This window comes from Equus asinus, chromosome 7 (genome assembly GCF_041296235.1).
Source record: "Equus asinus isolate D_3611 breed Donkey chromosome 7, EquAss-T2T_v2, whole genome shotgun sequence".
Lineage (NCBI taxonomy): Eukaryota > Metazoa > Chordata > Mammalia > Perissodactyla > Equidae > Equus > Equus asinus.
In genome coordinates this window covers 55512064-55537684 of record NC_091796.1, presented here as the reverse complement: position 1 = coordinate 55537684, position 25621 = coordinate 55512064, and the positions used below count along the sequence as shown (strand labels likewise).

Below are 25621 nucleotides of genomic sequence, written 5' to 3'. Positions count from 1 at the left end.
CAGAAGGCATTCGAAAGATTTTTTAAAAGTTTAGAGCTGTAAGTACTAGTTCCCTCGTTATTCCGTGATGAACATCCCCCTGGCCCCTCCATCTGCTTATCTTTCTCTTATCTTCGATCTTAACTCTTCAAAAAAACAGCTACCTTTGGGAGAAAGCTGGAAAGTCTAGGATAACAAAAGTAATGCTGTTCCCGAATGTAACCTTTTCACATTTTTGAATTGGGAAACAAATGGGAAATCAAAGAAGAAAAACAAGAGGCTTTCAAACAAATAAACTGACATCTCAAAGAATAAAATAAACTTTGAAAACTTCAATCATTCTTTGTTACGTAATCTATATAAAACTCAAATAGAAAAATATCTATCTTCAAAAATATAATTATTGAGGTTTGGAAATATAATCAGATGAGCTTTTGCCACCCAATTTGTAAAGTGCTGGAAAACTGCTCAGAATTTCAAAAGATGCGGGCTACGCTCTCTTCTCACGCCCAGAGCGAAAACGAACAAGTACTGCCTCCAACACCCCTCAGGGCCTCCGCTGCGCCTTCCTGGAGGGGCCCCACGATCAGCATTCCCCATCGGCTGCCTTGCTTCTTCTTGCCTTCTGTTCGAAGTCTTGTTGTTTTTTTTTTAAAAGAGAATAACGTAACAGACGCTAAGGAAAAAACATTGGCAGGGATGTATGCCACACTATAAATGGTTGTTTTTGAAATTCAAAGGACTTTTACTTTAGCATTTCTGAAATTCTGTAATATTTGAATTCAAATAAGCATGCAGGTCTTAGTTTTTGTAAGCAGAAAAACGGATTTTTTTATAAAAAGAAAACTGGCAATGAATTATCTTGTTGAAATAAAAATTCTCTCCACATTCTTATTTTGATAACTTACAGATATTCAATGAATTATCTTGTTGAAATAAAAATTCTCTCCACATTCTTATTTTGATAACTTACAGATATTCATATATCCAATTCTATTAAAGTGAGGCAAAATATCCTTATTTCTACATTTTGTGTTTTTTTCCATTTGAATTTGATTCTTTAGCAAGCCAACATTTTCCACTTTGTGAAAAATTTACTCTCTGATCTATACAAGGGGAAAAACCTATTTGTAATGCGAAGTAGGTCATTGAAAAGTGAAATCTAAATATGAGAAGTTAAGGGAGGAAAAACAGCTTAAAATAGCACTGTTTAATTTTATACACAAGGGGTAACTTCGTGCCAAGACACAACTAGAAGGAACAGGAAGAAACCACACGAAGAACCAATTCTAAAATGATCTCTTCATGTTTAATTTCTTAAAAAGCATGTTCACAGCACACTCCAAGAATGCCACACAGCAATGGTTTGCTGCTCTTTGTTAAACAGTATGTCAGAAAACAAAACAAAACAAGTTTTCAATGGTTAATGGTTTTTAACATCAGTTCTTTGAAACTTCCAGAAAGCCTATAATCGCCAGTCATCTAATTCTTTGTTTCAGGGTAGTAAACATCTCAGAAATGTAACGATATCTACCCCAAACCACACTTCTCTGAAATGCAGGTAAAAGCTTTACAACAGAAACAAAAATAAATATTTTCCTAGAAGGAACATATTTGGCATTTTTAAATAATGTTAAAGGAAAAGTTTTCAAGTGTAAATGATGTTTCGATTTTTACTTTCTATTACCAGACAGAAAGTTCGAGTCTTTATTGGTTCCAATCTGACTTCAGGAATAGGAGGAATGATTACGTTTTAGTTAAGGAACTTCGATCCTACCAGAGCCCACAGACTTTTCCAGTACAGCGCTTGCTTTGTTGATGAAGTGGCTTCCAGCCAGTACTAATGATTATTAAAAGTGAGGCCAGATAGTTCCAATTAGTTGGTTAATTTGGTACCCGAGTTGTTTTATACACTTTTTATCTCCTGATTATTTAATATTTCTAATTAACTTACTATATTTCTCTCAAAAGCAATCAATATATAGTTTGAGTGAAATATAAACTGAACTTTGTTTCATTGACTTCATTACAATGTGTCAAACGTGGTTAAATATTATATTCTGTCCTTCCAGACAATTTATATTTTCATTATAAATGCAGAGTAGCTGCACCATGAGTTGTATCCTAACCATTTTATCTAAATGTAGAAAAGCTGAAAGTTAAATTTTTAAAAATTTGGATAGTTAAGTTCTTATATACTTATCTCTTTCAGAAACCTGATGCCTTTTCTTGGATAAGAGTATGGAAATGTAGAATTCAGTTCATATTCATGATATACCAATAAAAAGTATTTTGCTTATGTCTATTTCTGTCAGCCATTCTGAAATGAAATTTCCATTTACAACACCTAAAGAGAAGAAAATTTCCTTTAGAGTCATGGTCACAATCTGGAAAAAGATGTGAGAAGGCCAAATTTTAGGTCAATAAAATATTCAAGGAAAGATGCAACAGAAAACAGGGAGTGAAGAAAGCAAGTATGTTGTAATAAAGCCTCCCCCATAAACAGATCAGTCCTTTCCTCTCACATTTGGAAATGTGACCTAAATTTTAAAAATTCTCATCAAAACATTTTATACCATGAATCCTGTAAATTCATGTCTATTTCAGCTAGACAACTTGTAGCTGTTGAAGAATTAGATTATCCTATTCATAAGATGAGAGGTAGTGACATTTATTCTCTCAATGCTGAGCTAAAAATTCCACACGTCTGGCAAATGGATCACAAGGGGAAAAAAGCACAGAAGCACCATTGTACACTCCTCGTGTTTTGGTATTTCGAGTCACCCATCACTTCACTTGCCATTGGCAGCTGACAGTCACCACTGTGTTGCCACTGAAGCAGTGGGCACCGCTGCTATTCATCGCATAGGACTGGTGCCCCTCCATCATCTTTTAAAAACGCAGCAGCTTTCCTTCCATTCTTCTGAACATGATCTTCATTCATTTTCTCCAAAGCTTCTATCTACAAAATTAATACATTGAGTCCAGTTGTCAAAATCCTCCTTCACAGACACCATACTTTAGATTGAACCAGTATTTTCACTCTCTTAAAACTAGGTCATTCCTAATGACACTGGTCTTGATTAGAATCACAATGTGTGACACATATTACAGTGTGTCACATACATGTATATGAGTGACACATACATGTACAATTTTTACTTGATAATATTACCAGGGGCAATATTTTGTGTCTTTATTAAGCTAGCAACTGGAATCAGGTATGTCCTACTACGTACTCTCTAAAGCTTTCGGGGCACCAGAAAAAGCAAATTCCAGTGTTGATTCAACAACTCTAACACCTACTCACTGAGCAACTGTCCTGAGCTAGAGGCTGGATTTACCATCTTCCTGTTACTTTTCCTTTGGCCTCTGGTTCCAGCACAGCATGGCCAAATTCAAGTCATAGTGGGGAGCTCTGGAACAGACTCTACGACCATTCTCTGCTTTGGTTTGTTGTTAGGAATAAGCAGCTGCTGTGTTACTTTTATGCTTTTGTTCAATTTTAAGACACCTTCTCTGGAGGGAGATGTTTGTGTGGTTCTATAGATCCGGATTGTAATGATTGGTTATTTCCAAGGATGGCCACTGCTAACTTTCTACATTCAGTTAAAGGCAGGGCCCATGTGTCACCTAAACCTCATATTAATTTTGTTTTGGGGGGAAGAGAGGGTAAAGTGAGCTCTGGGTTTCCCTTATCTACTCTGTCCAGTACTCCATTACCAGCAAGGCGAAAAGTAACTAAGCCTACCTCAGCTAAGAAGTCAGCTTCGTTATCTGCCGAGATGCTTAAGCCAGAAACAGCATTGAAGAGTTCTCGTTCTCCGAGGGCTTCCTTTACTCCCCCTTTCTGGAAAAACTGGTAAAGAATACAAGAAAGTCAGTAAGAGATATTAGCAAGGTCCTCTCTGAAACTAAAACCAAGGAATAGTTGGGCCGGCCTGGTGGCATAGTGGTTAAATTTGGCATGCTCCACTTGAGCAGCCCAGGGTTCACAGGTTTGGATCCCAGGCATGGACCTACACCACTCATCAAGCCATGCTATGGCAGCATCCCACATACAAAATAGAGGAAGACTGGCACAGACATTAGCTCAGGGCCAATCTTCCTCACCAAGAAAAACAAAAAAAAAAACCAAGGGAATAGTATACTTGTAAAACACCACGGAATTCCTCCAGCTTTTAAACCCAGATTTTCTTACTTCAAGTTTAACTACGCTCAGGTTCTACTTGCTTTTTGTCCTCTCTTACACATCTGTGCTGTCTTACAGATTAAGTCCGTCACACTGCACCTTCAATAGCTATAAAAATGAGCGGTTGATAAAATTGCTTGGCATTGCTTTGAATGCTTCGACTCAAAACATTCACTAAATCCCATGAATTACAATTTTCAAGCAGGCTCAGAAGTTATGTCCGGTATGAAATTATTCTATCATTTAGAAAGATCTTTCCTATCTGAATCTGTTGCTAACAATTCATTTCCTTCAGAAATAGCAAACAACTGTGATCCAACTCTGTGATTACTTAGTTTTACCTTCCCTAATCTGTTTACTCTGCCTTACAAACAGTGATCAGACACAGTACCACTAAGACTACTCTCCTTTTAATGATAATAACCTTGGCAGTCAGCCCACAGGCCTACCATATGCCAGCTTCTCTTTAAGCACTGTGCATGTGTTAAATGTCTCCTTGACTGCTTAAATATTTGGAGCCAAAATAAAAACCTATTCTCTCGGAAATTGAATTCAATGGCTCAAATGTGAGGCATATAATCAAATTCTTGCTGAAAATGAAACCTGAAAAATTGATCTTTGTATTTTTATCTTGAAAGCAGCCAGTAACCACACTCTTCCTTCAATTTCTAAGACTATCTTACTTAGAGTGAGAAAAATATTTCGATCTGTTATATCCCCTAAAAAAGACATATTAATTACATGCCTACCTGTGAGACATTCCTACAGTCACGGAACAAGAACTCCAGGCCGTGAGGATGGGTTGGTTCTACAGACTGACTGACATCGATCAACCAGACCTGTTTAAATATAGAGCATCCAGTGATTTCTTTACCTTCGGGAATGTACATCAAGTCATTGAATGTGAACATCAACACGATGTGCTCCTCACCTTCCCGGCATGCCACAGCATGTTATACTCGCTGAGGTCGGCGTGTACGAGTGTACACTCATTATATAGCTTCTGCATCAGCTGTGAGGAGCAAGGCAGACATTTAGGACACGAAGGAACAACTCTAATTTACCTATACAACCAAAACGTCTACGTCAACCAATATTGTCCAGAAAAAGCAAAACTAGGGTAAAGAACTTACTTCCTGTCTGTACAACCTAGGACTGGGCTTCCTTGTTTTCTTTTTTTAAGGTAGGGTGGGGAAACAGGGAGACAACAGAGAGGATGAATGTGTGCCACTCTACTTCCTTGTCCACGTGACAGCAAGGAGATCAGGGGGCCAAGAGGCAGACCTGGATTCACACATGGGTAAGAGAGCAGCCATGTGTATGGTCACTAACCAGGGGACCCAGGATCACCTTCATAAAAGGGTAAATATCCCACTGAGACCTCTATGGAGTGTATACAATTTCAAGGTAAAAAGTACTTCCTGCCAGACATAGTGGGAAAGAGATACATTCTTACAAATTAAGTGGCATTATATTTTCCTTACTGAAAGTGACTTCTAGTCTTATAGTAGAAATCAGCATTAATGTTTTGTTTCCCAGCCTTAAGAGAAACAAAGAGGAAAAGGACATCACTACTTCCTCTCTTCCCCAGCACCCCCACTGCCAGAAGAAGCCAGGAAAGTGGACTTGATTTTCCTTTGAATATTTTCTACTGGAGGCAAAGAAAGTTGGATTCTCTCCCTAGCTGTATCTTACAAAATCGATTTGGATAACACTTTCACGTTCACATCAACTACTGCATGACATAAGAGCTCCATGCAGAGACTGTGTAAAAAGCATGTGTTTCTCCACTATTCAATTAAAACAGTACACAGGAATAACGACAATATTAAGAGCATTTTCTTAAGCTAGAAGGACCTCAGATCGAATTCAGTTGCTGTCCCAAAGCATAAGTAGCTTCCTGACATGCCTTCCAATTCTAACACTTGCCTAGACGGAGAAACCATTCTGTACCATCTTCAGTTTTCACTCTTATAACAAGATCAAGTCTGCTTCCCTCTAATTTCCCAACAAGAAAGGTATTTCTTTTGCTGTTAGAGCTCTAACATTCAAGAGGGCACACAGACCAGTGAGGAACGCTATCTGCTAAATGTGGTACTGTCAAATTTTATTTAGTGAAGTTTTGTGAATAACAGCTTCATGCTTCTGTGTCACTAATGCTAATAACTGAGGCTTTACTTGCTCCATAGGTCTTTGATTTTCCCCAAACTCCTCAGGACACCTACATACTGATATAAAGACAACTTCTCAATGTTAACATTCTTCCCAAACTTCAGTTTGTCCTTATGAACTCACCTTAAAATAGTACTATTTTAGGAAATTTCTTTAAAGGTTACAGGAAATATTTTAACAGTTGGTGTGTGAATGCTTTGCCAGGCACAACTTACATGAAGAGTTTGATGGTAGGCTTCCTTCAGCTCTTCACTACTGAGCTTTACTTCTTTTAATTTAGGGGCTGGAACTTGATCGTGGCCAATAAAAGACATAACTAGAATGTGTTTCTTGAGTAGTACAACTGTTGGACAAGGAATTCCAGCTCTCTGCATTCTATACGGAAAGAAATGATTAAGAATGTAAAGAGCAGAAGGAGAGACTCTCTCAGTTATTCAACAAATTTCTAATGAGGGCCTGCAATGTGCTGGCACTATGTTCTGCCCTGCAGATGTGGGAATGCAAGGACAGTAAGACACAGCCTCTGCCCTCTGGAGCCCACGGATTAGTAGAAATGACAGACAAGCAGTGTGGTACATGCACTAGCGGGGGTGGGGGTAAGAGCTATGGGAGCGCGCAGCATCACTCACGGAAGGCTTATTAGAAGTGAGCAAACAGGAATTAGCCGGATTAAGACATTATGGGGAAGTGCTAGTCTAAGGCTGGAAGCGGCTTGTGGAAATGCATGGAGGTGTTTAAGAGCACAGTCCATTGGAGAATGGATATACATCAACACAGCTGGGTCCTGAGGAGGAGGACGGGCAATGCAGCTTGAGGCCACAGAGACAAGGAGGCTCCATATCACAAAAGGACTTTGAACTTTACACTAAAGACTACAGGAGCTGCTGAAGAATTTAAGAAAGGCAGGGATGAGATGTCAGCAGCATAGAGAAGGAGACTGAAGCACGACAAGGCCTCTTAGGGGATTATTCTACTTAGAAGTCCTACTAAGCAGAAGAATTTTGCAACTAATAAATATGGATAGTTACATTTAAAAGCAAACATCTTTAGAAAAAACCTAAAAGTAAGCTCTTAATAGATTAAGATCTGGGGAGGTTTATTAATGAGAAAGATCATTACTAAATTACTTGGTTGACAAATTCCTTGATAAATTCTGCATAGAGAATTGAGAAACAAGGCTAATTAATTAAAGTAAAATGCAAATTGACTTGCAAAAGACTCCACCCCCACCAAATTAACCACCATTAGAAGTAATAAAAATTTTCTGAAACAAAAAAGGAAAATCATTATAATAAGCCTAATTGGAAGCTGAAAAAAATAGCATTTAGATACATGACAGAATATCTTAGGCAAAAAAATGACTTCATTTCCCTCAGACTTTACTGAGGAAAGAAAAAAGAAAACAGCTTATTCATCCTAAAAGTATGAATTCAGGTTATATGCAGAGAAATGTTTTCTAATAGAAAACCAATTTCTATAGATGAATTTAAAAGCAAGCATGGATTTTCTGCCTGGCTAGCGGGCCTGACACAGAAAGGGAAGTACCCAACATTACTTCCAGCACAATGATTTTCTTTACCTTGTGAGATTGTGCATTTCTTTCTCTGCCCACATGCGGATGATCTTACGTGGATTTAGTTTACTGAAGCGATCTTTAAACCTGAAATCATCTTTAATATATTTGTCACGATTCTTAAACTCATTAAGGGTTGTTTTAAATACCTTGATGGCACATTCTGTAGGTATAACTTTACTATCTTCTTTTTCATCCTCCATGCTAAGTGGAAGAAAAAAAATTAAGTCAGTATAAGCTGCCAGCTCACAAGTCAAACAATTTCAAAATAAAGATTCTGTAACACAGAAGTAGATCTACCTTCTCTGAGAATGTTGAGCCTTGGGTTTTTTTTAAGCTTTCAAGTTTTGGGTCTTAATAAAACTTAGGTTTTGGTTTTTTTAATAAAACATACTCTCAAATAAACTGTCAACCATTTTTCAACAATCCATAATATAATCTTCACTTAATGACTATGAAATCAAACTCGAGGCGCAATGAAGACATACATACTTGAAAATAGGCTACGGTCTACCTGGGATGGTTCAGGGGCAAAATTCAATACAACAAACAAAACAGAACAGCTCTTTAAAGATGTGTCTTCCACTCCTAGCAGATATAAGGTGAATAAAGGAGTCTCTGCCCTATGAGCATGCAAGGAGGGACGGGCAGAATAGAAGTACATGAATAGGACAGGTCCCTTTGGATTGGAAAGGTCAGGCAAGGCTTCCCGGCACAGGTGGCATCTGAAACAGAACCAGGACAATGGGTGGGATATGAACAAGTACAGTCACAGTATTAACAAAGCAGAGGAAGGACACCACAGGACATGTCTGAGGACCAACAAACGCTACAGTTAAGACTTGGCCAGAAAGAGGAAATGAAAGCACTTAGAGCTGAAGGGGTGGAATGGAGGCAGATTGTGCAGGGCTCGGACTGCCCGGGTGGGAAGCCTTGATGTACACCCAAAGGAAAGAGGAATCAGCAAGGGCTTGACACACGTCATGAAGATCAAGTCAACGACAATGTCAGGATGGAAAGGAGCAGGAGAGCCTAGAGGGTGAAGCTACTCCAACAGTCTCACCATAGTGAGCCACTGAAAGGGCTTGAATCACAGTGGCAGTGCGAACAAAAAGGAGGAGGATGGAAGGACAGACAACATATTTACTTTTAAATATCTGAAGGGATGTTAATCCGAAAAAGAAAGGAACTGTATTTCCAGAGGACAAAAATCTGACTCAAACTCCCCAACTCCTTCCGCACCATATTGTCCCAGCTGACTCCTTCTGAGGTCAGAGTACTCCAACTGGTTCTAAGCAACCCCTTCTCTTCCCAGCTGCCCTCTCTTCCTGGGGAATTTCATTTAGCCCCATGGCTTCAAATGTCATCTAGATACGGATAACTCCTACATTTCTATCCTCAGTCCTGACTTTCTCCAGAACTTCAGGCCCATTTAGCCGATCCCCACTTGACATCACTTGGATGTCCAGCAAGCATCTCAAACTTAACATGTCCAAAAAAAATTCTTGCTAACCGCACCCTAAACCTGCCCTCGTGCAGGCTCTCGCTCAGCAGATGGCACCACCCGGCTGCTCGAGCCAGGAAGCTCTCCTCTCACCCCACATCCAATCCAACCACATACACTGTCGACTCTTAGCTTCAAAACACACACCAACGGTCTCTTACTCTTTCCTTTTGCTACCACCTCCTTGGTCCAAAGCACTCATTTAAGTGACTATAATAACTGATCTTACCGCTTCTTCTCTTGCCCTCGTACAATTCATTTTCCACACAGCAGTCTGAGCGGAAAACAAAATCAAATCACAGCTCTGGTTCCCAGTGCACTTAAGTAAAGAGCAGACTCCTTCCCCTGGCTCACAGAGTCCTACCTGATCTAAGCCCTGCTTACTTCTCCAGCCTCCCCTCTGCCCTTCACACACTATGCTCCAGGTGTACTGGCTTCCTTACAGTCCCTCAACGACACTAAGCTTGGGGGCCAGCCTGGTGGTGTAGTGGTTACGTTCGTATGCTCTGCTTCAGCGGCCTGGGGTTTGCGGGTTCGGATCCCAGGCACCGACCTACACACCGCTCAACAAGCCATGCTGTGACAGGCATCCCATACATAAAACAGAGAAAGACTGGCACACATGTTAGCTCAGCGACAATCTTCCTCCAGCAAAAAGAAGATTGGTACAGATGTTAGCTCAGGGCCAATCTTCCTCATCCAAAAAAAAAAAGAAGAAAAAAAAGATACCAAGCTTGTACCTGTCTTAAGACATTAGCACTAGCTGTTCTTTAGTCTAGAATGTTCTGCTATCTGAAATTTATATTGTATCCTAGATGCAGTCATTCAAATCTTAGTTTAAAAGTCACTTCATCAGAGAAGGCTTCCCTGTCCTACTAATAAAAAGTAGTCAACCAGTCACTATGATATCACCCTATTTTAACTACTATAACACATATCTGCTATTTTTTGTTTATGTATTATCATCTTGGAAGGTGTTGGGGTGGGAAAGAAGCACATTCTATGAGAGCAGGGACCTTTCCTTGTACCATTCTCTGCTGTATCCCCAGTAGCTGGAAGAGTACCTGGCACTCATTTGTGCTGGCTGCACAAATACTTGGTGAATGGATAAATCAATTTTCAGGGAGACAGAGCAGAGATTCTGTACAAGGAAGAAATTCCCAGTGATTTAAAGATATCATGGCCGTCTTTAGATTTTGAGTTGATAAGCTCCCTGTCACTGGAATAGTTTAACGACAAGCTAGATGAGGCCCTATCAAAAATACCATTGACGAGATTCCCTGCTTGGAAGGACTCTAGGCTAGAGTCTAATTTATAAGATTCATCTTGTCATTCTCCTACTAAAAAAATCTCCTTGTTTCTTATTAAATTGCACATCCCTCTGCCTAGCTTTTAAGGTCCTCCTTACCAATTTCTGGTTTGCTTACACAGTTTTATATCCTATTACCTCTAAACACATACCTTCTAATCTTCTCGCTGTAAATCTCCTCATTGCCTAAACTTCAACCCTCTCATTTACAGCCCTTTTATTTTTTAAAAAGAATTAAACATTACAGATAAAGCTAAAGTTCCCTTCGATTACCACCCCAGGTAGTTTCACGCCTCGTTCCACCTCTCCAGGGGCAATCACGATCATGAATAGCATCTTTCTAGTTTTTTAAAAAAGATACGTAAGTACAGACATACATAAGCATCTATTAAAAAAATCCACATACATTATTTTCTCTAAGACTTTAAACATTTAAACAGATGGTATATGTATATATTCTGCAACTAGCTTTTTGCACTCAATACTGGAGTTTTTGGCCTATTTTTCAAGTCCAGATTAAGATCTAACTTCATCACGACCTCTTTCCTGAAAGTGACCGGCAATGATCTTGTCCTGTTCTTAATTCCTATCACACTGCAGACTCACTTACATAACTGTGTACTCTCTATTATGTAACTATCTTCTGTTGACCAAAACAATTCTTGCTATAATCTTCTCCTCTTGGCTACACTATAAGGTCTTTGAGAGTAGAAAATATGTCTTACACTTTAGTCCCTGAAAAATCTAGCACAAGTTACTATTCAAATAACTGTTGATTACTCGGCCAACCTGGGAGTAATAGAAACCAGAACAGCTTAGTGGAGGGCAGAATCCTAAGATGACCCCCACGATACCAGCCCCTGGTGTGCACACCCTGTATAATCCACCGCCTTGAGTGGAGGAGGCATGGCCACTCCCTTGATTAGCTTACATTATATGGCAATGGTGATGGTATAGTCATTCCCAGGATTAAATCCATTGTCTACGACCCAGTCTTAGCAGACTAGAGGGAGGGATTTTCCTGCTGGCTTTCAAGAAGTGCCCTGATGCATCAAAGGGACTGAAAGGGCTACATGACCAGGAACTGCAGTGGCCTCTAGAAGCTGAGGGCAGGCCTCTCCTAATGGCCAACAAGAAAGTGAAGACCTCACCTCACAACAAGAAAGGGTAGGACCTCAGTCCCACAGCTACTGGGAACTGAACTGTGCCAAAAGAAGAGGACCCCAAGCTCCAGAAAGGAACACAGCCCAGCCCAGCCGACAGCCAGACTGCAGCCCTTTGAGACCCTGAGCAGAGAACCCCACTGAGCTGTGCCCGCCCGAACTTCTGATCAGCACAAACTGTGAGACAATAAATGGGTGCTGTTTTAAGCTGCTAAGTCTGTGGTAATTTGTTATGTAGCAGAGAAAACAAACATAAACTTTAAAAGCATTTACTCTCAGTTTAGAACACCAAACGCTCTCTAGTTTCGCTAACTTACAAATGCCAATTACCATACCAATTCCACCAGAAGGAAAGAGAGATCGTTCATTATGTCAAAGTATCATTAAGTATAACAGCAAATGACCAAGGATAGACAAGGCAAATGACAAGAAAAAGAAATACAAATGGCTACTAAAGCACTTGAAAAAAATGTACAACCTTAATCATAACTAAATAAACGCACACCAAAATATCAAAATGGTACTTTTCATCTTTCACATTGACAAAAAATACTAAGTCTGATAATACTATGCATTGATGAGGATGAGGGAAACAGGCACACTGCTGGTGGGGGCATAAATCGGTCAACCTTCGCACAGGGCAATCTGGCTCTGTCTACTGACATTCTGACCGCACACAACCTGCAGAGTTGACTAGCTCATAGGGAAAACTGCATTTGCCCTACCACTAAAAGATAAACACAAGTTCGAGATTTCTGGCCTTGGTATGACATACAAGAAAAAAACTTTTATTTAAATTTTTACTAAATCAGGAAACACTGCTTGCTACAATAGCCAGCTTAGAGGCCAAAACAGTGAGCAAAATCTGGTACTTTCCATTCAACAAGGCATTCCACTATTTAACAAAAAAGGGAAAAAAGTGCATATGGTCTTTGCCACAGCAATTTTAACGTTAGGAATTTAGCTTAAGGATATATTTGCAAAAGCACACCAACGTAGATGTACAAGGACATTCCTGTGTATTCACGCAATGGAATGTCCTACTATAAAAATGGGGTGGTATAAGCTAGTAATACAGAAAGCCCTAAGATACATTAACTGAAAAACTAAGATCTTGAATGTAGAGTACAATCTATTTTGTATAAACAAAATAAGGGATATATGCATACAAATTTCTGGAATACCAGACTAAAAACTGTTAATAGCGGTTATCTTTGGAGAAAAGATCTGTGGGTAGAGAGTTGGTCAGATGAAGCCTACTTTTCATTTTAATCCTTTCTGTAAAGTTTTAATTTCTACCATGCATAATCTTTCATTTTAAAATAATTTGTGCCATTAAATTATATTTGCCTGGTCATATGAAATCTAGGAAGAGGGCAATGAAGCTTAAAGTAAGGAAGAAAAAATATGTTTATTAAGATTAAAATGATGTAGTAGGTATTATCAAATGTGATTTCATTTATCCCCTCAAAAATCCTATGAGGCGAGGGTCAATTTTCCAATGAGGTTAAATAATTTGCTCTGGATCACATAGCTTGAAAAAGGTTGAGCTACTTCATCCTAACATTCATTTTTATCCTTTTCATTTTGGAACTTAACAGTATCATCTGATATATGATTATACATGTCTGCCTCCTCTAGAAAGGGAGACTAGTTAAATAGTTAAGAAAACCAAAGACAAGGACTTGATCAATGATCATTTGAATCCCCTTAAGTACATAGTAAATCCCTCTAAACCTAAAAAAAAAGCTAGAATAATTTCTGGAATCTATCTGAACCGTTTCGTTTGTGAACAACGTTAGGGTAAGGAACAGCTGCAGTAGTAAGCCTTGCCAGCTGACTTCAATGGTCAGTAACCAGACGATTTCAGATGCCTGGTTTAAGCACGTTCTCGCAACAGGCTCCACTTTTAAAAATGTTTCTCTTCCTCATGCCATTCTCTACTCACCTAAGCTTTTGTAACAAGGTAAGATCTAAATAGTATAAGATCTTGCAAAGACGTTTCCTTAAATCATGCAAGCATTATTTAAATCTAGTATTTCTTCAAGTAAGGACCAGATTTATGAGGGGAGGAAGGATACCAAAGGGCCCCACAGTGGAAAGACCATGGGTCTGGAGACAAACCCAGGTTCAAATTTTGCTCTGCCACTTACAGCTGCCTGTGTGATATAGTACAATTCCAGTAATGTAGAAAACAACATATGCATAGAAAAAAGACCAGAAGAATCTACACAAATTAATGGTTATCTCCGGATGGTGGGATTAGCAAGACTGTTTTTCTTTATATGTCCTTATGTTGTCTAGACTTTCTACAACAACACTTTTTATTTTTTACTTTATTTTTTTTATTGAGGAAGATTTGCCTTCATCCTGAGCTAACATCTGTGCCAATCATCCTCTATTTTGTATATGGGTCGCCACCACAGTATGGCTGACAAGTGGTGTATGTAGGTCCATGCCTGGGATCCGAACCTGTGAACCCCTGCCACCAAAGCAGAGCATGCGAACTTAACCACTATGCCGTGGCACTGGCCACTACAATAACACTTTTTAAACTGCTCTGCTTGCCATGCAGCATTAACTTTGATTTTGTGTAAATCCATTAATATTGTGGAGAAGGGGCTAAGCTTCTGTTGACATGATGATACTGTATTTTGCTCATTTACCTTCCTCCATATGCATGAAAGACAACAGATTCCTTTCCTGTGCTAATACAGCCAGTGATTGTCTCCAACATTCCAGAGTTGACCATTTTATACATAAGTAAACGTGTCTTAGGATCAACTGCTTTTTCCTGCAAAAGATAAAGCACTATAAGTGAAAATGACTAATAATCACAAAACATTTTCTGAGCTATTTCTAAAATCTAACATTCAAAATATCTACTTTTTTTTTACCTTTATTACTTAATTTATCTCGATGTATATATAACAGGCTCTTAAAAGAGCGCTATCAAGACACAATTCATCCTCATAACCATAACTCTAATCTCTTTGAAAGTGAATAGCTAAAAGAACCATTAAAACTCAGACACTAGCTTAGTCAAAATCTTACTTTCTAAAGTTTAAATAACTCTCCTAGTGTACTTACCATTTGTTTTTCTAAAGGTTTAAAAATTAGTTTATTCTCAAGATATTAGACACTATCTTCATTAATATAAAATATTAGACTATTAAGTTATAAATTTGTCATAATGTGACAGGAAACTATTTTTTTTAATCTTGGAACATTCACCTGCAATTTATGACCACTAAAATGTTCGTTTTGAGTGATTAATAACCATTACATTAAATTTGAAAAGTCAAATAGCAAAGCTACTCGAGTTTTATTTACATCTTTGATTTGAAAAGCCAATCTCATGAAAAAAAACATCAAACAGGAAGTTTTGTTTTGTTTTTGCCCCCAACAAAACAAAACATTTTCTAGTATGTTTAGAAAATGCGACATTTTCTAATATGGATCTTTCCATTAAAGAAGAAACGTAAGATTACTTACTGCAGTAGAATGCTCCTTTTTCTCATGGAGGCGGGCGCTTCGACGCTCTTCTGAGTAGGCATGTCGTTTCAAAGCATTGAAAACATGGTTTGATAGTTTTAAGTCCATTCCAATTCCATCTCCCACCTGAAACCCAGGTGCAAACTGCCAAAAAGAAATAACATCTGAATACTTTAAAATGGGAACAGTAAAAAAGCTAAGACAAGGAGAAGAGCAGTCTTTACTTGGAACAGGTTTCCTACTCAATAGATGATCAAAAGCAGAACCCAGGAGTATCACAGAAAAAAAATAACTCACTCACTAAGAAACCCAGTAGAAAGGCGAGCAAGGCTATTTAGAAACTGCAACCCAAAGCAAAGGGTTTATTCTAGGTGCGGAAAACATCCAATCACATCCCAAAGCCAAGGTCTTTCAGCATATGCTTTTTTCCCTGCTTTTACATAAGACAAAGGACATTTTATATTTTGAAGGCTATACCAAATCTTGCCAAAGAAATGCAATTTCATAATTAATTATTTTTGAGGAGCGGATTAGGACAGCAAACTCTGCTGACCATGAGAATTATGTTCTAGAGCTGCACTGTCCAATATGGTAGCCTCCTGCCACATGTGGATATTTAAAGTTAAATTAATTAAAATAAGATTAAAATTTCAGTTCCTCAATTGCACCACCCAAATTTCAAATGCTCAATTGTCAAATATGGCTACTGTATTAGAGAGCATAGATATACATTTCTATTATCGAAGAAAGTTCTACTGGACAAGGCTGTTCTAAAGTGAGATCTGGACCATTACTAGAATTTAATAATATGTTTACTTAGCAAGTATTTGTGTTCTAAAGTCTGCATGTTTTACATTAACCACAACACTTATGAAACAGGAAGAATGCTTTTTTTTCTTTTTCTCCTATTTTTTAAAAATTACATTTTATTTCTGATTTTGCAGGGGTAGTTTAGGTACAAGATAAAAATTCAAAAGGATAAAAGGGTATATAGTAAAATGTATTTCTCTCTATCATTCCTATCCCCCAGTCACCTACTGTTATCTGTTTCTTGGGTAGGGGTGCTATTTTATGGAAAATAATATACTGAAAAATAAATATGTTACTTTCAAGAGAACTATCTGTTAATTTTAGAATCAATGTAAATTGAACTAGTTTTCTTAATATTCTTGTAGAATTTTATTCTGAGGTACATTATATTCTCATTAGTGGCTGAGTTTTTATGATATTGCTATGTTGTTATCTAAAACACCTTTAGCAAGGACAAAGGGTATTTTTAGAAATTAAATTTCTTAAGATATTGTATCTGATATTGTATTTGGAATCCCAAGTTTTTTCCTTATTCTAATAAAATTCTCGATTCAGAGATAACACTTTCTGTAACTTACATTTTCCATTCTGGCTGTATTCTTTCTTCCACATACTACTTCATCATGTTTGGTGGTGATGTCTTTTCCTTTTCCAATAAAACCCTTTTTGGGAGTAGGAACTGGTTTTGCTAAAGGTGATTAAGACAAGCCACGTATGTAAAAATAGCAAAGACTAAATTGCTGCATTCGATATTGACTGAAAAGATATTTGAATCTAACAGTAAATTACCAAACGAGATTCAAAGATAAATATAAAATACAAAGATTCATTGGAAAACTTAGTCTTGCTGTGCCCCATACTACCCCTCCCCCCTCAAATAAAAGCATCAATACCTGGTATGTAGGGATCATCACGAGTATCCTGCCAGTCAACCTCATCTTCAGAGCTATCGCTGTCTTCATAAGGATGTACTTTTCGATAATTTTCAAACGAAATGGAAACTTAAAAAGGCAAAAACCATTGAAGATTTATTTAGGAGCATGTTACAAGCATTTTCTACCACCCAATGGAGTTGTCACAAGAAGGTCATAGTACCTTTGCTATCTCCATTGAATTTTTTTTCTTCACGCCTAAGCTGTGCATCATATTCTCTGTCAAATTCCATCTGTAGCATCTGAGCCAGCATTAGGTCGCTGGAAGTGTCAATGTTTTCTCCAGTAATAAATGGTCCTTCAGCAACACTATTCAAAATAAGGCAATATAAACTAATATAACGTGCTTGTGTAAACAGATGCTACCAATTCTAAGAGTAGGATGTGCCTTTTTCACTGTTAAAAATTGTACTGAAGAAACAATGGGAAAAAACTTTACCAAACCAGTCACCTTGTGCCCAGCTGCCCTCTGACCAAGGGCAGGCACCGGGAGAGCACCAAGTAGGATTAAGAGAGCTCCAGAAGAAAGTTACAGGGGCTATGATAAAATCCAAGCTCAGACCCAGAATTCATTTGTTCTGCATTCTGATCAAAGGATGGACAACACATATATAAAAAGATAAACTACAAACATTCCATCAAAACTATACCCTACGCTTCATTATTTGTTAATTTAGAGACCATCTGGTTCAAGTGTTGTAATAACTAAAGCCCAGAGAAACAGAGTGGTTTGCCCAAGATAATACTGAAAAAAATCACAGAATCAGAACCAAAATTCAAATTATCCCAGTATGTGAACTCCCAGTATGGTGCTCTTTCTACCGCATCGCTTTTTTAAATGTATTTCTTAATCATGTGTCATGACAATCACTAATCAAATACTAAAAGTTTGTTAAAATAAGCAGCTAGGCAAAATAGATTCTTTGTGAACTTTACTTACGCAACTTTAGGAAAAGCAGCAGCTTCTTCTTCTGACTGCAATTCTTTAGCCAACTGTTCACTCATGACATCAGCCAAAGAACAAGATACTGTATTTTGAGGGGTAGCCCATGGACACTATTCAAACAAAAAAAGGGGGCAATTCAATTCATAATAATGAAATTAGCACCTTCCAAACTTGGAAATAAGGTTATCTTTTGAGAATTAAACTAGTTAAATCAACCCAAAATGAATGATTATCTACTTGCAGAAATCACCTTAAAAGTAAAAACATCTCCCAGCTCAAATCTAACCAAGGATAAATGTAAACTAAAACAGCCAAAAGCACTTTCTAGCGGGTTTGGTAGCTGACTTTAGCTGAGGGGAAGCACCAGGCTATTACAGCATCACTCCAATAGCCAATGGGTCCACATTAACACTCCCTGTTCCGATTCCATGCCCATATACTTTGGCTCCCTGTGTAGATTCTCTCATGGGAACAGACTATACCAACTAGCACAATTCAAAGCCCGCTTAGAAGTTATACTGCATCCTATTTTAAGCACTAAGTCTTTTACATGTAAAATGATGCATCAGCCCCTCTCACGACATCTTGGGATATGTTAAAACAAAAATAACAATCACAAATAATAAAAACTATATTTCTCAACTTTAGAAGCCGAGAAACAGTCTTGGAACAGTACCACTACAGCAAAGCAATACTCCGTGAGCCTCTTCCTGGGTGGCCAGCAGTCGGCCTTCCTCAACGACATCGCCATGTCAGCCCTCTAGAAATACAAGCTGTAGGTTTATCTCACGAGTCCTAATTTTTGAGGGAGCAGGCTTTACTTAGCAGCAGCAAATGACTACATTTGAAAGCCTAGCAATTAAGACCATTAATATTGAGTACGATGTCTAAACATGTCTGGAACTCGCCCAGCTCTCTAGCCGCCTTCTGAGACTCTGCTCCAAGGTATCACCCTCCCCTCTTCACCCTCCCCTCACGGGGCTACCGGCAGAGCCTCCTCACTAATCTTCCTGCTTCCAGTCCTGCTGCTTCCCATTCTCCACAGGACCACACACAATGGTTTTTCTAAAATGCAGATTTGATTGGTTGTTTCCTTACTTAGAGCTCTTCTATTGTTTTAATATTTCCCACTGCTTTTCAGATAAAGTCCGAACTAATTCCTTAACTACTACTGAGTGTGTAAGATAGAATATAGCATATGATGATACCCATTTTAGCCACAAAATTGTTTAATCAAATTTAGCCAGTACAGACCCTCTAGCGGCCTAAGGGCCTGTTGGCATGACTCCCAGAGACAACAGGGCTACGGACCCTTGTTCAGGTTTCCTAGCATTGAGGTTCAGGAGTTTACTTGGTTCAGCCTCTTAGGATGGAGCACTCAAGGGTGATGAAAGATAACTACATTTATGCCTAAGCGAATCCGAATCAAGTTTTATCTGGTCTCCTCCTGAGACTGATGAGATGCATCGCCCCCAGCACACACCTATACCAGCCTACGGCAGAAATGCCCCGGCTTTCCATGAGCTCCACCTGGAGGGCACAAGGAGGCTTCCCAGGTCTACTCAGATCTTAGCAGCAGCTGAGCACTCTCCTGAGGAGGATTTTGAGCTCTGGAATCTTGAAGCTGTCTGTAATCTGGAGAACATGTCTAATCTTTAGGCCACAAGACCCTGCTAAATCATCTAGGGAGGAGACATAATGCTGCCACTTAGCCTAGAAACGCTCGGTCTGATCAGCTTCAAAGTCCAGGTTCCAAGAGGCAAATGGCTGTACGCTCTAACTCAGAACCGTCGATCACATTTGGCAATCACTAACAGCAGGGCAGCAGACAATACTGGAATAGTCACTATATTTGAGTCACTTGGCTGAATATATGTAACTTACATTTATTTAAGCCACACAACAACTGAGTATTTGCAATATCATCTCCATTTTACAGATTTAGGAACTGAGTCACGGAGAGGTTTTGCAACCCAAGATAACACCATAGATGGAAGTGCTGAGATTTGAACCAAAGCAGTAGGACTTAAGAGGCTGCACTCAGCATTTTGCTCTAGGCTTCCCTAATCACCTGGTTCTGGAATGTGCGAAGCAAAGCACACCTCTGTGCTGCCTGCAGTATGAAATCCAAATTCCTCAGAGAGAAAGGCCCTTCGCAGTGTGCCCTAATTTACCTTTCCAGTCTCAACCCCCACCTACCCTACGCTCTAGCAGCACCAATTACATGCCAGATAGGACGCACTTCCACCCCTCAGGCCTTCTTCACACCTGCTCTTCTCTCCCAATGGTTTGTCTTCCTTCTCTATTTACCCCAATTAAACGTCACCTCCTCCATAAGGATGTCTCAATTTCTTTTCTTTTTTCTTTTTTTGAGGAAGATTAGCCCTGAGCTAACTACTGCCAATCCTCCTCTTTTTGCTGAGGAAGACTGGCCCTGAGCTAACATCCATGCTCACCTTCCTCTACTTTATACATGGGATGCCTAGCACAACATGGCTTTTGCCAAGCGGTGCCATGTCCACTCCTGGGATCCGAACCAGCGAACACTGGGCAGCCAAGAAGCAGAACGTGTGAACTTAACCGCAGTGCCACCGGGCCGGCCCAGGATGTCTCAATTTCATCAGACAAAATCAGACCCTTTCCTTTGTGCTCCCATACCCTGCACAAACACTGTCAGTGCAGGACTGTTTACCAGACTCGAGTTCATGCATCAGCCGCAATACAGCATGAGCTGCTTGAAAGGTGGGGTCTTCTCATTCTCTGAGCCCAGCAAAGAGCTTCAGATAGAAAGAGGCACTCAAGTATTTACTGAATAATATGTGCCCAAAGGAAACACTGGAGATAGTTCATGGATCTGCCAGGTTGTCCCCAGCCGCGGAGGTCTGGTGCCTTCCTACACCCCTACTATGCTAAAGTCCTTTTCTTCATCTTGAAGTCAGCCCCTTTGCCCACCCACTGTGGATGCTTCTAGTCTTTTGCCAGCAGTCAATTAAAAATAAAGTATTACATACTGACAACTCCTTGGAAGAGGCAAAAATGACAGGCAGTAACTGTGTTATTTTGAGGCATAGAATTAGCTACTCCCGAGACAGGGTGAATAGGAAAGGGGACCATGTAGAGACCACAGAAAGCCCCGAGACACCCTAACTGCCTACTACTGACCCTGCTCCTTGGAGCCTTCGACTCGACAACTGTTCTGCCCTGGACCTCTGCTGACCAGCTCAGCTGGGCCCCTCACACCGAGGCAGCTTCCACGGTGAGGGTAAATAAGTAAAGACTTCCAAAAGTTTGCCAACTCCCAGACTCTGAAATCAAATCCACACTCTCCAAACCAGCAGCCAAAAGCCCTCCATAAAATGTTTTGGGCCGTAAGGGACAGCTGCCGGGCAGGGGGCAGTCCTCCAGGACATGGGGGTTCACTACTCCTGAGGGGCTTAGAAAATGTACTGGGGACTCCACAGGGTATATGTAGGGGAATCCTCTGTCATCATCTTGCAACTCCTCAGTAAATCAAACACTGTGAATAGAGAAACTGTTAAATGTTAAAATAACAGTAAATCTAAGGGCATAGAGGAAAAAAGCCCTCCATAAGCTTGCTCCATCCTAGCTATCAACGTCATTTCCCACCGTTCCCTTCATCAACATAAACCCCCCACTGCATCAAGATCTGATGGGAAACCCCGCACAATCCTTTCCAGGTTAGTTACTCTGCCTTAAATGACATCAATCAAGCCCATAACCAGCTCCCTGATTCTTTCTTCCCCGTTTGCTGAAGACCCCCCGAGACCCACCCGATTTTCCTCTCCTCTGGGAAACTGCCACCACGAAACTCTGCTGCTTGGCGTCCTTCACTACCACCACATTCTCCCACACCGGGCTGGCCGCGATCACAAGGAAATCGTCCCTCTTTCCCTCCAGCTCCTAAAGATGCATCCCCAGCGGCCCACCCCACTTTTCTGTTGTTGAGGTTTTACTGCAGACAACGATGGGAAAGAATTAAGTAAAATAAAACAGCAAACATGAAGAAGCACACGATAAAAATTCAGTCCTCAACTTGAAGCAAGTCGAGAGAACCCTAACCCGCAGGAAGGTCCCTCTTCTACCCACGCAGCTAGAAGATGACCCAGGCAGAATATTTCAGGGGCTAATTTCACTTCTCAACACAAGGGTCTCTGGAAAACACGGTCTGGGTCTACAGGACACTAATCTTTTTTTGTTTTTAACTTTTAATTTTAGAGTAGTTTTAGATTTACAGAAAAATCACAAAGACAGTACAGACAGTTCCCAAATACCCCATCCCCAGCTTCCCTTGTATTAGTCTTGTACATTTGTCACAATTAACAAATCAATACATGATTATTAACTAAAGTCCACACTTTCTTCATATTTCCTCAGCTTTTCTGTTCCAGGATCCCAAGGAGGATACCACGTACCATGTAGTCATCATGTCTCCTCAGGCTCCTCTTGGCTGTGAGTTTCCCACTTTCCCTGTCTCTGATGGCCCCAGCAGCTCTGAGGAGCGCCGCTAACCCATCTGCGACAGAGCTACACGCTTCCTCACCTTTGCCTACAGTTTGTCAACCCTCCCTTCCTGGCATATCCCCTAAAATTCCTTGTCCATTATGGCAGTTTGGCCTTTTATAACTGGCACCCCAGGACCCGGGGGAAGGGATCCCAAGTCCTTTTCAGCAGGATGTCTGTGAGGTCAAAATTACTTTGCTAACAGTACTAAGACATTCTTTGTCTTTCCCAGTCTCCGTCTCTCAAAAGCGTGGGTGGGTTTTCCAGAGTCTCTATCAGATATGATGATGGCCAGATATGATCAGATAGTGCTCTGATGGCCGCTGGAATGTGTGCTTGGGTATTCTGGTGTTTTCCAAAATTTTCTAAGGTAGTAGGTTTAGGACACAAATGTGCATTTTTAGAGATTAATACGGTTTGTTCTCAGTATGTCTACTGTCCTCTTATTACCCATCTTCGATTACACTTGCTCTAATCTACGCGTCTATGAAGATGGAGTTTCAGATTGAAAATGTGAACAACAGACTGAAAGAAAAAAGAGATATGAGAATTCAGCTGACTTCTATTAAGATGCATATTAAAGAGACTCACAAAAACACAAAACAATACTGCTCTTCAATAATCTTTTTTGTTTGGGAAATTAGTTTTTAATATAAAAATGTTATTTATATTACATATCACTTTTAAATGACTTCATAAAGATTTTCAGTTTCTCGGTTTTAATTTCTGATAGGACAAATATCAATATAACCAATATAAACAAAAGTTCTTTGGGGTTCTCAATGATTTTTAAAAGTGTAAAGAGGTCCCGACTGAAGAGTTTCGAGAATCACTAGCCTTTACCATTCTTTCCATTTTTCAGGCTCTTCCTCAAATCTCTACCTCCTCCATGTAGGCCTCTGCAATCAATTCAGTCTTTCAAGAGGTTAGAGAAGGAAAGGATTAAGGAATACCTGTGGCCTCTTTCTAATTGTTTTGCCTGTCAAAATGCTGTCTTCCCAAGAGAACGTCAATAAACCTCAGGATTTTTTTTGTTGAATGATGAGAATGAAATTTTATGGTTCTGATGATATATGCTTAAATAAAAAGATGACTGATATCAAATATTTTATTACTGAATTAGTTTTGTCAGTGAAATTTGTTCTTAGGCTAGGTTGTATTCTGAGCAAGGTTTGTCTCATTTGACATTTTTACAAGCTTTTATGGAGGCTTAACTGGAGGAATTTAACATGGAGATATATATTTATCCTTACCTGTCTACTGATTTTGTCCTTTTATGTCTACTGATCTTAGCCTTATAAATAAGGCCTTAAGAGAAAAAAATACAAAAAGTAACATGTAGATGTAACAACATTTGCCAATGGAATATCTTAGATTCTCCCTACAGTTGTGTGAGAACTTTTATAAAATTAATTTTACTTTTCTTAATTTAGCTAGTTATTTCCCCCTTTTCCTGTTAAGACCTGAGTGAAGATCCAGTAAGATTAACGAGTCATCCTTTAAATGGAACAAGTGTTCTGTTAGCATACAGAGAAGTCGGTGAAGGTGGACAAAAGGTACAAACTCCCACTTATAAAATAAGTAAGGCCTGGGATGTCATGTACATCGTAGTGACTACAGTTAATAACACTGAACTGTATATTTGAAAGTTCCTGAGATCACAAGAAAAACAACTGTAATCTTGTATGGTGATGAATGTTAGCCAGACTTACTGTGGTGAGCATTTCACAATATAGACAAATCTCGAATCATTATGTGTACACTTGAAACTAATATGATATATGTCAATTATATCTCAAAAAAGGAACAATTACGAAGCTAAAAAAGTTGGGTTCCTTCACAACCTTAACTGGAGGGACACAAAATCCCAATCGAAGCACTCTTGCTCAATAAAGTGGCAGGAGAGTCTTTTCATCCCTCTAATGAAAGCATTATGAAAAGGAGCGGCCTGAAACCAAATGTGAAATGTGAAATAAACCCTATGGTTGGTCACTATACGCTGAAGCTTAAACGTCAAAGCCCAGGCAGATGAGGATTTATAACCAGTGAACCGCAGGACTGTACACTTGAGCATCAGCCTGGGGGCAGGGAGGGTGCGCCTGGACTTATCTTCCAATATTTCAAAAACAAGCAGTTGTCGGACAGGATCGCCACACTTGTCAAGTTAGGGAAACAGCTGCCTAACCTTTACCTTTCTGCTGGGCTTTTTGTGTCTACCTGGGCTGACTCGCCCGTGAAAAACAGAATCAGGCTTGCTTTCCCTCTAACGTCAACGTTTCCAAGCGAGTCCTGCCCAAATATATGCTAGGAGATGCAGAAAGCAAGGGGCAGAACCAGACAGAGAGCCCAGACCGCCCACGGTGGCCTTAGGCAGCTCAGGCCGCCCCGGCTTCTCCTAGCCCCACCCCGCAACCCCTCCGCCTATCCCCGGTTTCCGAAGTCGCCGGGGTCAGGCCCAAAACTTCCCGAGTCGCCTGCGGAGCCACCTCGGCCCCTGCCACCCTCTCCCGGCCTTCCGAGAGGACCAGCCCAGGGGACCAAGGCAGGTGCGTCAGCCCCGAACGCCACTTACCGCTGCCGGCCCGGGCTCAGGCGATGCCACTCTGACCAGATCCATGTTGGGGAAGAAGCAGCGACGAGAACAGAGCAGAGAGGTGGCAGGACCAGGAAACAGCCTCCGCCGAGGAGATAGGCGGCGGGGCAGAGGCGACGGGCTGCCGGTGCCGGAGCGGAGGTGACAGATGGCGGCGGCGGCCGCGTCCGGAACTAGACCGCTTCTCTTCCGCCCTCTCCGCTGGGACCGGCGCTTCCGATTGGCTGCCCGCCCCCGGCTCCGCGCTGTCACCTTTCCCCGCCCCCGGCCGGCCGCACTTCCGGCCGCATCCCCTGGCCGGGGGCTTGTGGTCGCTGTCGCCCTTGCTGAGCAGGCAGGGGCTGTGTGTGGCTTCCTCTGCCCTGTGCCCGCCCCGGCCGCCCCTTCCTTCCTCCCTGGCTGCTCAAGACGGCAGCTGGATCTAGTTAAGCT

At 40.4% G+C, this 25621-nt stretch overlaps 1 protein-coding gene and 1 long non-coding RNA gene across 2 annotated transcripts in view; one reads left to right on the top strand and one right to left on the bottom strand.

Annotated features, from left to right (window-relative positions):
- LOC123287072 (uncharacterized) overlaps positions 1–23713 on the top strand; it is a 30075-nt gene extending 6362 nt beyond the window's left edge. The window contains exons 2-3 of the long non-coding RNA XR_011504534.1: positions 22471–22545; positions 23459–23713. This is a non-coding gene — a long non-coding RNA (uncharacterized lncRNA). The remainder of the gene's footprint in view (positions 1–22470; positions 22546–23458) is intronic.
- RIOK3 (RIO kinase 3) lies at positions 1267–25547 on the bottom strand. Its single transcript, XM_014837293.3, has 13 exons — positions 25169–25547; positions 18070–18185; positions 17293–17438; positions 17091–17198; positions 16776–16885; positions 15388–15531; positions 14559–14686; positions 7923–8120; positions 6559–6718; positions 5103–5183; positions 4921–5010; positions 3731–3838; positions 1267–2941 (listed from the first exon to the last, which is right to left on the bottom strand). The coding sequence occupies exons 1-13, from the start codon at positions 25211–25213 to the stop codon at positions 2834–2836; spliced, it is 1542 nt and encodes a 513-aa protein (XP_014692779.1). The 5' UTR covers positions 25214–25547; the 3' UTR covers positions 1267–2833.
- Between the last annotated feature and the right edge of the window lie 74 nt (positions 25548–25621).